Source organism: Accipiter gentilis, chromosome 15 (assembly GCF_929443795.1).
Source record: "Accipiter gentilis chromosome 15, bAccGen1.1, whole genome shotgun sequence".
Classification (NCBI taxonomy): domain Eukaryota; kingdom Metazoa; phylum Chordata; class Aves; order Accipitriformes; family Accipitridae; genus Astur; species Astur gentilis.
In genome coordinates, this window is record NC_064894.1 from 3,959,554 (window position 1) to 3,972,994 (window position 13,441).

At 37.2% G+C, this 13,441-nt stretch overlaps 1 protein-coding gene across 6 annotated transcripts in view; it reads left to right on the plus strand.

The window, feature by feature from the left end:
- ADGRB3 (adhesion G protein-coupled receptor B3) overlaps positions 1 to 13,441 on the plus strand; it is a 467,107-nt gene that overhangs the window by 258,110 nt on the left and 195,556 nt on the right. For all 6 annotated transcript variants that reach the window (XM_049818118.1, XM_049818121.1, XM_049818122.1 and 3 more), the window contains 2 exons: positions 4,701 to 4,847; positions 5,609 to 5,684. In XM_049818118.1, coding sequence (XP_049674075.1) covers positions 4,701 to 4,847; positions 5,609 to 5,684 — 223 coding nt within the window. The remainder of the gene's footprint in view (positions 1 to 4,700; positions 4,848 to 5,608; positions 5,685 to 13,441) is intronic.

Consider the following 13,441-nt stretch of genomic DNA (forward strand, 5'->3'; position numbering starts at 1 on the left):
ATAGTAAAGAGAAGGGGATGATGATTCATGCCATTTATTTGGTTGCTTTATCTTTTATTATTTAGCAAAGCGGACCAGTCAGAGAGTTACTGGAAGATGCACTAGGCAGCTTATAACTCATTCAGGGTTATAGGGATCATAGCAGTACAGTTCAGCTTTACTATTCTAGACCATGATCTACAAGGGCTAGCATACAAGAACTACACAATTTTTCTTTCACTCAGAATTTTCTTGGCACTTTTTAATTAACCACTTTTGTGCTATTCCAAATAAACTGCTTGAATACCATTCACGTATTACTGTCTGTAATCAGCTCATTTGGGTAGTCATGGAAAATTCTCCAGTCAGTTCCAAAGATATTTTATTTTACTCAATAAGTAAGAACAGTGAGTAGCTGCCAATTCTGAAATTTTCAGCAGAGCAGTATTGAACAGGTTGTCTGCAACTGCAGCATGAAAATGAAATAAAGGCAAAAGGAGATGTATTTCTAAAGGCTATTACAATGAATCCATTAGGGGTCAAAGCAATCGCTAAATTGATTAGACTAGACTACTTAAATAGCTCTTTCTGAATCAATAATTATTATGGAGTCATCAAATATGTATGTGTTCTTATGTGTAATTGAACCACTGTCTTGTTATTTATACCAATGTGCATCCAAAGAATGCTCAAAGACTTCTTAAAAGAAAAGCTTTTTCTCCTGTGTTCCAGCTTATACCTAGGTGAGGTTTTCTTCCATCTAGGGCATATAAATTTCCCCTGCAAGATTCAGAAGTATGATGGTGCCATTTTTTGAAGAAATAAAGACTATATTCCACCACCTCCTGCATTCTTCAGATGTCGAATACAGTCAAGTACCATGGATGAGATTCTTTTTTCTACTTTTTTTTTTTTTTAACCTTTGGGAATCTCATTAAAATTGTAATTGAAAGTATATAGGAGCCACAACAAGAGAGGCTGTCCAGAGAATGAAAGAATGCAACATATTCTGCACCCTAAATATGTTTCTCCACATTCAAACTTTCTGTCTCTAAGATTTTTCCTGCCAAAAGTCCTCTGGGTGGCTTTTTCATTTCTGGTTCATGATGGATAAGTCAAAACCAAATAGTTTTTTCCAAATTAATGCAAGATCTGCATTGTTTTTTTATTTATTTATTTTTAGCAATGCCTGGAATATCATAATGCAGATAAATAAAAATGAGAATTTTTCATATTGGAAAAGTTTTGATTAATTGTGTCTACAGCAGGGTATGTACAAACTGTAAGAATGATCTTAGGAGTGACCAGGCTGGTCACTTGTCAGTATTATGACTTCGGCGTAAACAGTCCAAGAAGATGTAGTCAGATTAGAGCAAAAGAACGTATTACAGCAATAACTCAAATATGGTTTTATCTGAAACAATAAGACCTGCTGTATACGATGTATATGGGAAGTTTTATATTTAAAGTTCCTTAATTTAAAATGACACATGCAGATTTTCTTCAACTTCTGCTTAGATGATTTTCATTCTAGTTTTTCTTTTTCTTCTCTTTTTCTTCTCTTTTTTTCATCTTTTTTTTCCTAATTAATATGCTCATTGACTGTTTTTCCAGTATTGTACAACTTCTCTGTGTGTATAAACAAGCAAAAATACTTTTGCCACAGTGCCCGTAAATGTCCTCATTGGATAGTGTTCTGTCTCACAAACTCAGGACATGATGTTTTGGTATGGTAATTTTATTTTTTTTTTAAAAAGGCAACTTTTGTTTTTTCCAAATGAGAAGACAAAGTGCTTGTGTGGGAATTGCAGAACGGAATCACTTGTGTTCCAGTATCTGGAGCGTTGTTTTCTAATACAAACCTGACATAAAAAGAATACAATAAAGTACAAAGTGAATGATATGTCATTCTGTCTTATTATCTATGTATAAGAAACTGGCATTTGCGTTTCTGACATGTGAATGACCCAGCACCTGAATTATACACATTCCCCTCTAAAAGGCCTGTTGATTTTTCATGCTTACAATAATTAATTATTTCAGGCTGCAGATTAAAACTGAGTTAGAGAGCAGCAAAGCTGCATTTCACTATGGAAATAACAGCTGGTCATGCTCCAAGGTCTCATTTAAATGAGTTGTAGACTAATATATAATAATACTAGCTTTTTTAAAAAATAAAATACAGTTCACAGTGGCACTGAGGAGGTGGAAACTGTTTTATATATGCACCTAGCCATGTTGATGGACTGAACTAGTTGCCTCCAGTCAGATTCTATTAAATTATCTTACACCTTCAAATGACAGTGCCATGTTGGAAATTAGTAGGCACATCCTCTTGGAATCAGTCAGCAAAGTGGCTGAAGAAGGACCTAATAATCTGTGTGGATCTGTAAGAGGCAGACTTTGCAGGATATGGAGCAAGCATTTTGGCAAATCTGTTTCAATTATTGGCTTACGTGTGCTGTGTACTGCCTCTGTCTATGCAGAGATCCAAAATCTCCAGGACGTTAAGCTTGCATCTTCTGTGCAATTAAATAAAGACACTTGTTTGATTATGAGTAGAAAAAAAACTTGTCTGAACCGTGAATGGGAATATATAGAACCATAGAATCATTTAGGTAGGGAAAGACCTTTGAGATCATGAAGTCCAACCATAAACCTAACACTGCCCAATAACTGAATATATTTATATTTATTGCCTGTAAGCCATAAGTCAAATGTTTAGGTTTTATATTTAGGGATTGTGTTATTCATCACCTAAATATTAACAAATGTTTTGTAATCTTTGGTTCTAAGTAGTGCTTAGGTACCATGATGAATAGCCCTATTTAAAATGCAGAGATAGGCAGAGTCCAGAGAGGTACTATCCTAGACCCTCACCATTTATCCAGTCCTAAAGTGGTTTTCTGTTTTGCAGAGTGAATTCCATTGAGTAACATTGATTTTCTATTTCAATAAAGGGAACTGTCATCCTAAAGGTGGATGAAATATTAAGGCTCTACTAGCTAATTAGATAGATAGATAGGTAGATACACAGATAAGTACTGTGCAAATAAAAAACCCAATATTGTCTTATACAGGTTCTATTGAATTTTGAAAACTAAATAACTGTGTTTTTAATTTTATTTATGTGGAAAATAAAATAAAATTCTTTTTAGATTTTACGAACTATGGAAAAAAATCCATTTTTACAATGTTAATATATTCTGTATAACCATTGATTGCATGTGAAAACACGTAATCCATTTTATGCCCCAGTAATTCTGAAACACCTGAACTCTTCTCCCTCCGCATACCATCTGAAAATTCACAAGACGAAGCATCCCTTCAGGGCTGGGAATGTTTTTGCCAATTTTGGCCCAGAGGGGATTGTAACTAGCATTGTAAAGCCCTGATGATAGTTTTATAATGGAAAGCCTGAAATAACCTCAAGTACCTCCTCACTGATGTGATTCTATAATAAATACATAACCAGTCTAATTTGAAACTAAGAGTCAGTTATCAAAGAATACATTTGTAGAGTTAATATTGTTAACCTCTTAATTTTCCTCTTCTCTTGGATTTGAATTACAGTTTCCTTTCAAATAAAATCCACTGATGAGATACCTAATGGTTTTCTACTTTCATTTTGCTGTTCTGATTGCTTTTACAGCTGTACCCCATCGTCTTCATATTAAACCCCCTTGCAGAGTCCTTGCAGTGAAATCGTTGGGCAGATCAAAGTATAGTCCTGATGTCCGAACTCTTCCAACTACATTAGCCTCTTCGTAAATTGATTAGGAAGAGCACTGCACAGGAAATGGCTATCAACATGGCTTACATTAGGAAGGGAGCTGGTGCTCCGAAGGCGGTGGTTGTCATCTCTCTGAGTGTCCGCAAACACTTGCAGCCCTGTCAGTTCCTTAAAAGTAGTTTGAGTCTCACTAGACACTGACAGGGTTGCCATGGAGTCAGACTTAGATTTCACAGCAAAGCTGAAACTGTTTTCCAGATAATAGTTGAGTTAGAAAACAGAGAGAAAATGAGGATGAGTAAACAAAAATTCCAAACTACCTAAATTATTAGATCTGATACCTATTTCTTCTGTCTTTCTATATCTGTTACAGGTATTATAGTGATGTTGTTTGGGGGGGGGGGGGTAGATGGAAAAAATATAATTAAGAGTTCAGAATGGGGATTGTTCTTTCAAGGAAAAGAAATCGAGTGCTATACGGCATTATTCTCATTTGTGTGGAAACAATGATGTCTTTTAATATGTGAATCTCCTTAATGGGTCTATCTTGAAATTGTGCCTGTATAGGGGATAAAAGCTCTGTTATTGCTTCATTAGCCTGCATCTAGCAGTTGTGTTTCCCAGAGCAATTTGCAGCATCCTCTTCCTTTCATTGTCACATTTGATCATTTTAGAATTTGCTCTGAAGACAAGTCAATGTCCTTATGTGTGAATTTCAGGGTATAAGCAGTACATTCAACAATCCCTGTTAAGAAACTTAATCAGAACCTTCTGACAAATGATACGATCGATGCCACACAATTAATCCATAGTAGAACTGCGTAATAAACAGGAGATTACACTTTCTGTGCCAGTTAATGTCCTATAAATTCCTGCTATACTTCAAATGTATTATTAAACATTTTTGTTATTGCTGTTCTGTTATCATCATATGATGCTTTAAAGTATGAAACACAATTTTATTTGATTTTGTGATTTCTCTTACTAGTGGCTAGCATTCAGAAGCTTCCTGCGGCATCCGTTTTAACCGACATCAATTTCCCCATGAAAGGAAGAAAAGGAATGGTTGATTGGGCACGAAACTCAGAAGACAGGGTTGTCATTCCAAAAAATATCTTCACCCCTATGTCAACAGGTAAAGAAGCCTATCAGCATGTTAATTTTGTGTTAGCTAACTTTAACAAGGGAACTCAGAATCTTTGTCTCATAGGACCACTGTATGATATAGAAGTGGTTATTTGATCCATCTTCAAAAGAAATCCAGTACCCACAGCTTATCCCAGAGGGAAATGGTGGGGCCTTAATTTCAGCACCTTGAACAAAAAGTGGTACAGAAATCCTAGAGGTTATTTTCTATGCCGAAGAGCCAATGCTTACTTATTGTGCACAGGATTGTACCTGTGCTGGTGGGAGGTGACCCGAAGCGCAGCTCTGCGGGACCCTCTGAAGTTGCTCCACTCCAACAGACTGCGCCATTCCTACAGGTCACCCAACTTGGACCGAAGGATGCTCAGCAGGCAAATTACCCTGGCTTCAGAAACGATTGACAATACCATGGCAGTGCAGATCTCTGACATTAGAGAATTTCCTTGCTAGGCATTAAACTCTAAGGACAGTCTTTGAGGATACTTAATTATAAAGGTAGATGAACTAGCATGGATGTCAGTACACAGTGATGGATTTTTTAAAAATGTGATTTTCAGTGGTTGAAATCTTTTGATATATTCCTGACAGTGCTACATCTTTATGACAGACTTCCCCAATATAATTCAAAATGATGATGGTTTATTTAAAATAAAATTTCCACTAGAAAGATAAATGGTATTCAGAGTTTTTTATGCTGATGAAGGCTTGGGAAAGAGAGTTTTAAAATCTTTTTTTCCTTACTCTTTTCAGAACTAGATGAATCAACTGTATTTGTACTTGGAGCAGTTCTATACAAAAATTTAGAACTCATTTTGCCCACTTTGAGGTAAGAAACTTCATAAATACAATGTGAATTAAACTATTTCGGGGTCATAACTACACTACATGTCAGTATAAAAACAGATAACCAAGACTGTTTGCATGTTGGTATTGTTGGATTTTTTTTCCCTGTTATTTAAATTATATGTGTATATTTGTCTTTCCTTCATGCTTAGTCATTTGTACGATGGCAAAAGCCTTTTTGTCAAATTGGTTTAATTTTTATTTTATGTAATCTATATTAACCTTAATTACAGAAGTGTTTGATTCTGTATGTTTGATGAAGTAAGCACACTGATGTACATTAATGCTCAGGCCACTTACCCTTGTGCTTCAGACTACTGTTTGTCCAGTTAGTACAAGTGATCTAGTAATGACATCGTAACCTGATGTACGAAGGTTGTCTGCTCTACTTCTACAGAAGTCCCTAGTAGTAGTTTTCCAAGTACCTTTTCAGTACGAGTTGTATTCAGAAGGGACAGCAGAGCTGTAGAGCGGATCCAGTTTAGAAACAAGACGTACAATGCATGTGCCTGAGCAGCTGTGCTATGCCAGTTATGAGGGCCATACACATACATAAAGAAATGGGAGAGTTTCTTGTTTCACTTTTTTCCTTTCTGTACTTGATAACAGACAATTTGGAAATAAACATTTCACCGCCTCTTCTCAAATTACTGGTTAAGATCATTTCATGGTCCATTAATACTATCTTAATTCACATGATCCTGTGCAGCATTGGCCTACTAATATCCTTTTACGGTAAAAGAAATGGCTGCAGATTGTGTGTTGCATTAGCTGCTAATGAATTCACAATAATTACAAAGGATGGTCATTAGGAAGCTACCAGATTACCTTTCCCTACTCTATTTAACCAAAACTTCAGGATTTGAAACAAAGGATGGAACACCAACAGATTTTTGCTAAAATCCATTTGAAAAGAAAAAAGACTCAGTCCTAAGAAAAAAACCAAAACACTTCCCAGTGAAGTTGCAATGCGCTGTGCAATGAGTAGCTGCAACGTTGGGGACAGTAACCTCTCGGAGGTAAAGGGCAATTCGAACAGCGATGTCCTGGCAGGACACCAGGGAGACTGGGAAGTGCTGGGGAGAGCCGTCTGCGCTCGAGGCATGGTACGAACGACAGCTCATCCACTTCTGAAATGTCACCAAGCACTTTCCGTTTGTTGTGCTGGTTCCTGAAATTATCCAGGAAGGAAAAGATGTTTGTGAGAGAGATTTTTTCTTCTCTTCTCCCGTATTCAAAGAAACAGAGCCAAATGGCTGTTGTAGTCAGTCCCTTTGGGCAGACCTTAGAGCCAATCTGCCAATCCTAGGAAAGCATCAAGGTGGCCACGTACCTTTCAGATCTTTATATTGTAAACTAAAGTCTATGATCATGCTTCTTCAGCTCTCATAGGTCAATTGTTTTAATTTACAGAAAACAAGTGTGGACCTTGAATGCTGTGTATTTGCTTATATGAAAAGCCTTTCAGGGCTTTTATTTTATCCATTAGAAAAGTGAGATTTATAGGCCTTTCTAGATTTTCCCTAGAATCAATAGCATCCCAAGTAGCAGGAATACAGGCAGAAGAGGGACATAAAAGTACAGCAACTTAAGTACTATGGACTATGAGAAAGTGCATCTCAGTTCCTAAATTTTTGCTTTTATCTGTTCTACTTTCAGCTCGTTACTGATTTACACAGCGAATTTGACCATTTCTCTGTACAATTCAGTTCACAGAGATGTTTTGTGGCTTCTAAAGCAAAACGGTCTAATAATCTATGTATATCTATTCATAAATGAAGTCTTTAGAAATTCAAATACAAAGATATCCCACTTTGCCTCTGAATATGTTCAGTATTATTTGAATCCAATTCTCGGCTGCCCAAGAAAAGGAAACGAGCACTATTATTTCTCTTATGTATGTGAATAAGGAATAAAAGTCATTATTAATCTGTGATATAAAAATATAACACATATTCCCAGGTACTTCTAGTCTCTTCTTTGTTCGGAGTATAGTGCCTCAGTAGTTCCCTGCACTTCTTTAATATTTATAATGAAGTCATACTGAAACTTTTACAGCGTACATCTCGTACCTCATCAGGAAGTGTATCATGGTGGATTTCTTTGCCCATGGCAGTCAGAGTCAAGATTTGATCTCATGACCCTAAAATAGTACCTCAAAGGTGGCAAAATTTCAAACTGTTTTCATAGATCATAGAATCGTTGAACAGTTTGGGTTGGAAGGGACCTCCAAAGATCATCTAGTCCAACCCCCCTGCCCTGGGCAGGGCCACCTTCCACCAGACCAGGTTGCTCCAAGCCCCATCCCACCTGGCCTTGGACACTGCCAGGGATGGGGCAGCCACAACCTCTCTGGGCAACCTGTGCCAGTGCCTCACCACCCTCCTCATAAAAAATTTCTTCTTTATGTCTAATCTAAACCTACCCTCTTTCAGTTGAAAACCATTGTGCCCTGTCCTGTCAGTACAGGCCTTGGAAAAAAGCCTCTCTATCATTCTTCTAAGCCCCCTTCAGGTACTGGCAGGCTGAGATAAGGTCTCCCTGGAGCCTTCTCTTCTCCAGGCTGAACAACCCCAACTCTCTCAGCCTGTCTTCACAGGAGAGGTGCTCCAGCCCTCTGATCATCCTCGTGGTCCTCCTCTGGACTCGCTCCAACAGGTCCGTGTCTTTCTCGTACTGATGGCCCCAGAGCTGGACGCAGAACTGCAGGTGGGGTCTCACCAGAGCAGAACGGGGGGGAATCGCCTCCGTCAGCCTGCTGGCCATGCGTCATTTCATGCAGCCCAGGGTACAACTGGTTTTCTGGGCTGCAGGTGCCCATTGCCGGCTCACATCTGGTTTTTCATCCACCGATATCTCCAAGTCCTTCTCTGCGGGGCTGCTTGCAGTCCCTTCATCCCCCAGCCCAGGTTGATACCGGGGGTTGCTCCAAGCCAGGTGCAGGACCTTGCGCTTGGCCTTGTTGAACTTTATGAGGTTCACACGGGCCCACTCCTGAAGCCTGTCCAGGTCCGTCTGGATGGGATCCCTTCCCTCAGGTGTGTCAGCTGCACCACCGAGCTTGGTGTCATCAGCCAACTTGCTGAGGGTGCGCTCGATCCCGCTGTCTGCGTCATTGATGAAGATATTAAATACTACTGAATGCATTTTGATGCATTCAAACCATTTTAATGTTCATTCAGATGGAATTTGGAATTGGAAAAAAGCTGCAACTGTGGTTAGTGCTGAATTTGTTGAGCTGTTACGCTCTTTGCCAAAATTAGAACTGCAATGCAGGTTTTAAAGGAATCTTTATTATCGGGTGGTTTATCATTTTACACTCGTTCAGGTACATGAATGAACTGAAGGTTTCCATACATCCCACTGCATATGGAAAAGGTTTATTTTTGTTTGCTTACATTTTGCACTGAAGAACTATCATCTTACATGGGTTTATATTAATTACTATTTGTAGTAATCTTATTTAACTGTAATAAGCATTATCATTATAACCATATTCGTGCTGAATATAGTGTTAGTGCTGAGTTGCTGCACTGCAATAGCATTGTGTATGGAGCAAACCCTGTAAAATGTGAAGGGAAGTAACACCATCTAGTTTCTCTATGATACCTGGAAGTGTGGTAGCTACCCACAATGTATGAATTAAAAACCCATTCTGGATAAGCATCTTATGTGGTGCTGTTGGAAATAAAATGACAGTTGACAAAATATGATAATGGTGGGAATAAAGACAAAAAACAAACAAACAAACAAAAAAACAACCTAAAAACCAAAGGTAACATAAGTAAAATGGGCTTGTGTTTGAGTTCAAAGGTTGCATCTTTTACACCTTGACAACCTGATAAAAGAGGTGATTTCTCCTGGCTGCAGTTAAATATCTAGAAAGCTTTACCACTTCCCATATGATTTCAGTCCCTGGATTTACAGTAGTTAAGGTGGGAGTGAAGTAAATATTTGATTGTAGTTTCCTGAAGAACAAAGGTGACACATTCCAATACATACCTTAATATCAGCACTAAAAGCTTCTGCATCATCACAAGAAACTTATTTGTTTAAAATAAACAAACAAATAAATAAAAAAAATCTCAGTATATCTTTAGGGAAAATCTTTCAAAGCACCTAACCACAGAATCCCCATCTGGTATATCACAGGTGTTCTGTGAGTAAAACGAGGATTTCATTATCTAGGACAGCCTATACAATATATTTCACAAACTCCAAAATTAGCTGCATTTTGCCATATGGGCTTGATTTTTCTTGTTTTTACTGGCATAGCATCTGTGAAAAGTAAGTCTTGTAAACACAGTCTGAGATGAGAACTTGGCAATTACATTAATATAGAAATTTTTGGACAATGTGTTTAATCCCAGTGGTACATGTATATTATTTAAAGAATTTTGCCAGGACTGTTAAACAAGACGTTAGGGAAAAGAAGAGAAAAGTGCTTTATTCCTTCTTATAAAAATAGAATTTTTTTTTTTCCATGCACAATTAAATAAACTTCGTCTGATTCTATTTCCTAATATACTTTGCTGCATTGCACTGTTCTCGTAATGTCATATGGATTTTTTTAAAATCTTAGATTAAAATATTGAATATTTTGAGCACTATAGACTGAATATTATTTCCATAACTCTTGCATCCCTGAGGACATTTATGTTATTGTTAAGTTCACAGAAAATTGATTCTCAGTATAATACTCATCTAAAAGATATTATATATAATTCCTCTTCTGGGCACTCTGAAAGAATACATTGCATATTGCCATACTGTAAGATAGTTTTTAACTTCTCCTTTAACAAATAGGAACAAATAAAGAATCAATGATTTTGCTGTAGCAAGCTTTTTTCCCATCGCTTAAAACAACCACCGTACCTTTGGGGCTATAATTTCCTCCACTGAAATGTTCTCTTTCCCAATTTGAAACATCATTCCTAACCTCCTCCTTCGGGTGCTGTATGGCCAAAAAGGCCCTTCAACTTCGTTAGGTCAGCTTTGTTAGACTGAGGTTGGAGTATCTCAGACAGGCTTTTACTGCCTAGCATTACTGCTATAGCAGCAGTAATTTTTCTGTAAGGTATACAACATTTACATGTTGTACTATAACTTCTTTCATGCTGTCTTGAGGTAGCAACATGCTTTATTCGTAAGTTCATTTTTCTTGAGCAACACAGAGTCATTCTAAAAAGAAAAGAAAACCTGAATTTCATATCATATAGAATCAATATGGATACCCTTATATAAAAGAATACCCTCAAAATGTATACCCACATAGAAAAGGTGCTTAGTAAAATAACTCTATTATTTTAATGTTATTAATTGAGAGAGGAAAAAACACTAGGACAGCAGCTCTGGAAGCACTTCTTGAGCCTTTACTCAATCCGACTTTGTTATCTTGAATCTTCAAGGATTTATTCAACCGTATTGTCCAAGGAATTTAATATATTTTTTGAGTGATCTCAAAATTTGACCCTGATGTGCATTTTTCTGGACAGTCAGCAGAGTATCACACCGTACAAGTTCATTTCTCATTAAAGATAAGTTTTAGATTTTTTTTTATGAACGAGAAAGAAGTAATGGTAAAGTCACTCTCCACCTGTCATAAAAAATGCTGTAAGATAATGCACTTGCCCACGAAGCGTGAGATAGGTCATTCCCATTCTATGTCATTCCCAATATGAGAGGGACCGAAATCCACATATTCCACCTCCCAGGATGTTTTGTAAAAGCTGATTACTTAAATTCTTGAATAAGTGTTCTCAGCACTGAGCTGTTTAAAAAAATTATCTTCAATAAAGTTATCAATGGCACTGCACCAGTGGTTTTGAGGGAAATTCTTGCAACTACAACGCTTTGAGCTTTAATTCAGTGGCATCTTAACGTGTTATGTGGGTTTAGAATATACTTGCCAGATCGCATTCTTCCAGGGACTATCTAAACAGTTAAATATGAGATGTGCAACTAGGCATTCAGCCCAGACAGGACAGCACTGAGTGATGCAGATTTCATTTCGCAGCAATATAGCCAGTTACATTTATTTGCTGTTGAAATATCTGCTAGGGGCTCTTGAAAATGTAAGTGGATTGGAAGGGTTTTAATGAGAGTGAAGTAAAATTGATGTACCGAGGTTGCAATCTAGGCACCTTAAGTGGTCTTTTGGACCTCACCCTAGAACCATCTGAACTGTACCAGAATTAGATACAGCAAGGAAACGCTTCTCAATTACAAAGATTGGCCATGATCAGGTACTGAAGTATCAGTATTTACATTACCTTATGTGAATTTCCAGAATGGAAAAAAACTTTTAATACCTAGTAAGCTCTATTTCCACCTGTCATGATGTGTTAGAGAAATCAGTTTTCTATTTAATTGGAGTTTTGTTCATTTGTTTGTTTTTTGTTTTTTTTTTTTATTATTATTATGCCTTACTTAGGAACATTTATAGATATTCATCTACTGTATGTACAGTAAGGTACTGTCATTACTCCTCTTCTACAGAATGCACTGCAAGTTTGCTGAACATTAAAAGTCAGTCTCATAGGGAGATTTGTTTTTGTCAACAATGTGTGAGACTTTAAAGTGCAACCAAAGGGAAGAAATAGGAATTAAGGAAAATAGAAAGCCACTTCCATTATATTTCCATTACATGATTTGGCTGAGTAAAATTGGACTAGAATTCATACCTTGCCCCAGAAGAATAATTTCATTCCTTGTGCTGAGTAAAGTGCCCACTGAGTTAAGGTTCTATTACTGTAGCCATGGCAATTCCTGTTTCAGTGATCCAGCAAAATGGAATCCTCTCCTAAATACCATTTCCCTGGAGAAAATAAGCCATTAAACAACAACAACAACAGAATATTTATACTATTGTAGTTACATCTAAACTGCCTAGTTTCTCCTTTGATAACATCTACCCATGGATATGTCTTTCTGTGAGCTTTTGTGTTGGTTTATGTGCCATCAGCAGAAGGGGTTGAAAGCAACATTACATACAATGGAAATTCCATCCAGATCTCAGGCATGGACATCATGTCAACATGTCTTTATGCCTGCATTAGCATAACCTTGACAATACTAGGTCTGTCCTAGAAAGGTAGCTACAAAATATGGTGATCCCCATTTTACATGAAAAGAGAGATTGATGATGGAGAAATTAACAGAAAATTATTATTTTGAGTAATCTGGTACAATAACAAAAGATCAAATCTAATCTCACATATATGAGAAAAAAGTGATTGGTTTTGGTGGGATGTCAGTCAGGACACGACTATGGATTATATTTTCAAAGGTATTTAGATGATGAAATTGCCCACTCATATACCAAGTGCAATGGTTTTTTGATAATTGGAAACAGGTAGGTTTTTTTCATGAGCACAGAATCAACAGAACCATAGAATCTCCCATTGCACTCATCCATCTTCACAATTTTACAGTTAACAGTCAGAAAACAGTCCAACACAGCACTTTGGAAGAAAAATGACTGTCTCTTATAAAATATAGCTGGTAAGCCTATGTCAAGAGAAGCAAACGATATGCATTCAACCATTGACAGAATGTTTGTGTCATCAATACACCCTTCTAATTAGTAAACTCTACTTTAACAAATGGCACTTCTGCCACCATTGTTGCTCTTCAGTCTTTCATGTGTGGGTACGGCTCGTAACGAGTGAATGTTTTCACCACTTCAAAACACATATATTTTCTCCCTGAATATTTGTCAACTAAAGTCATGGAAAATAC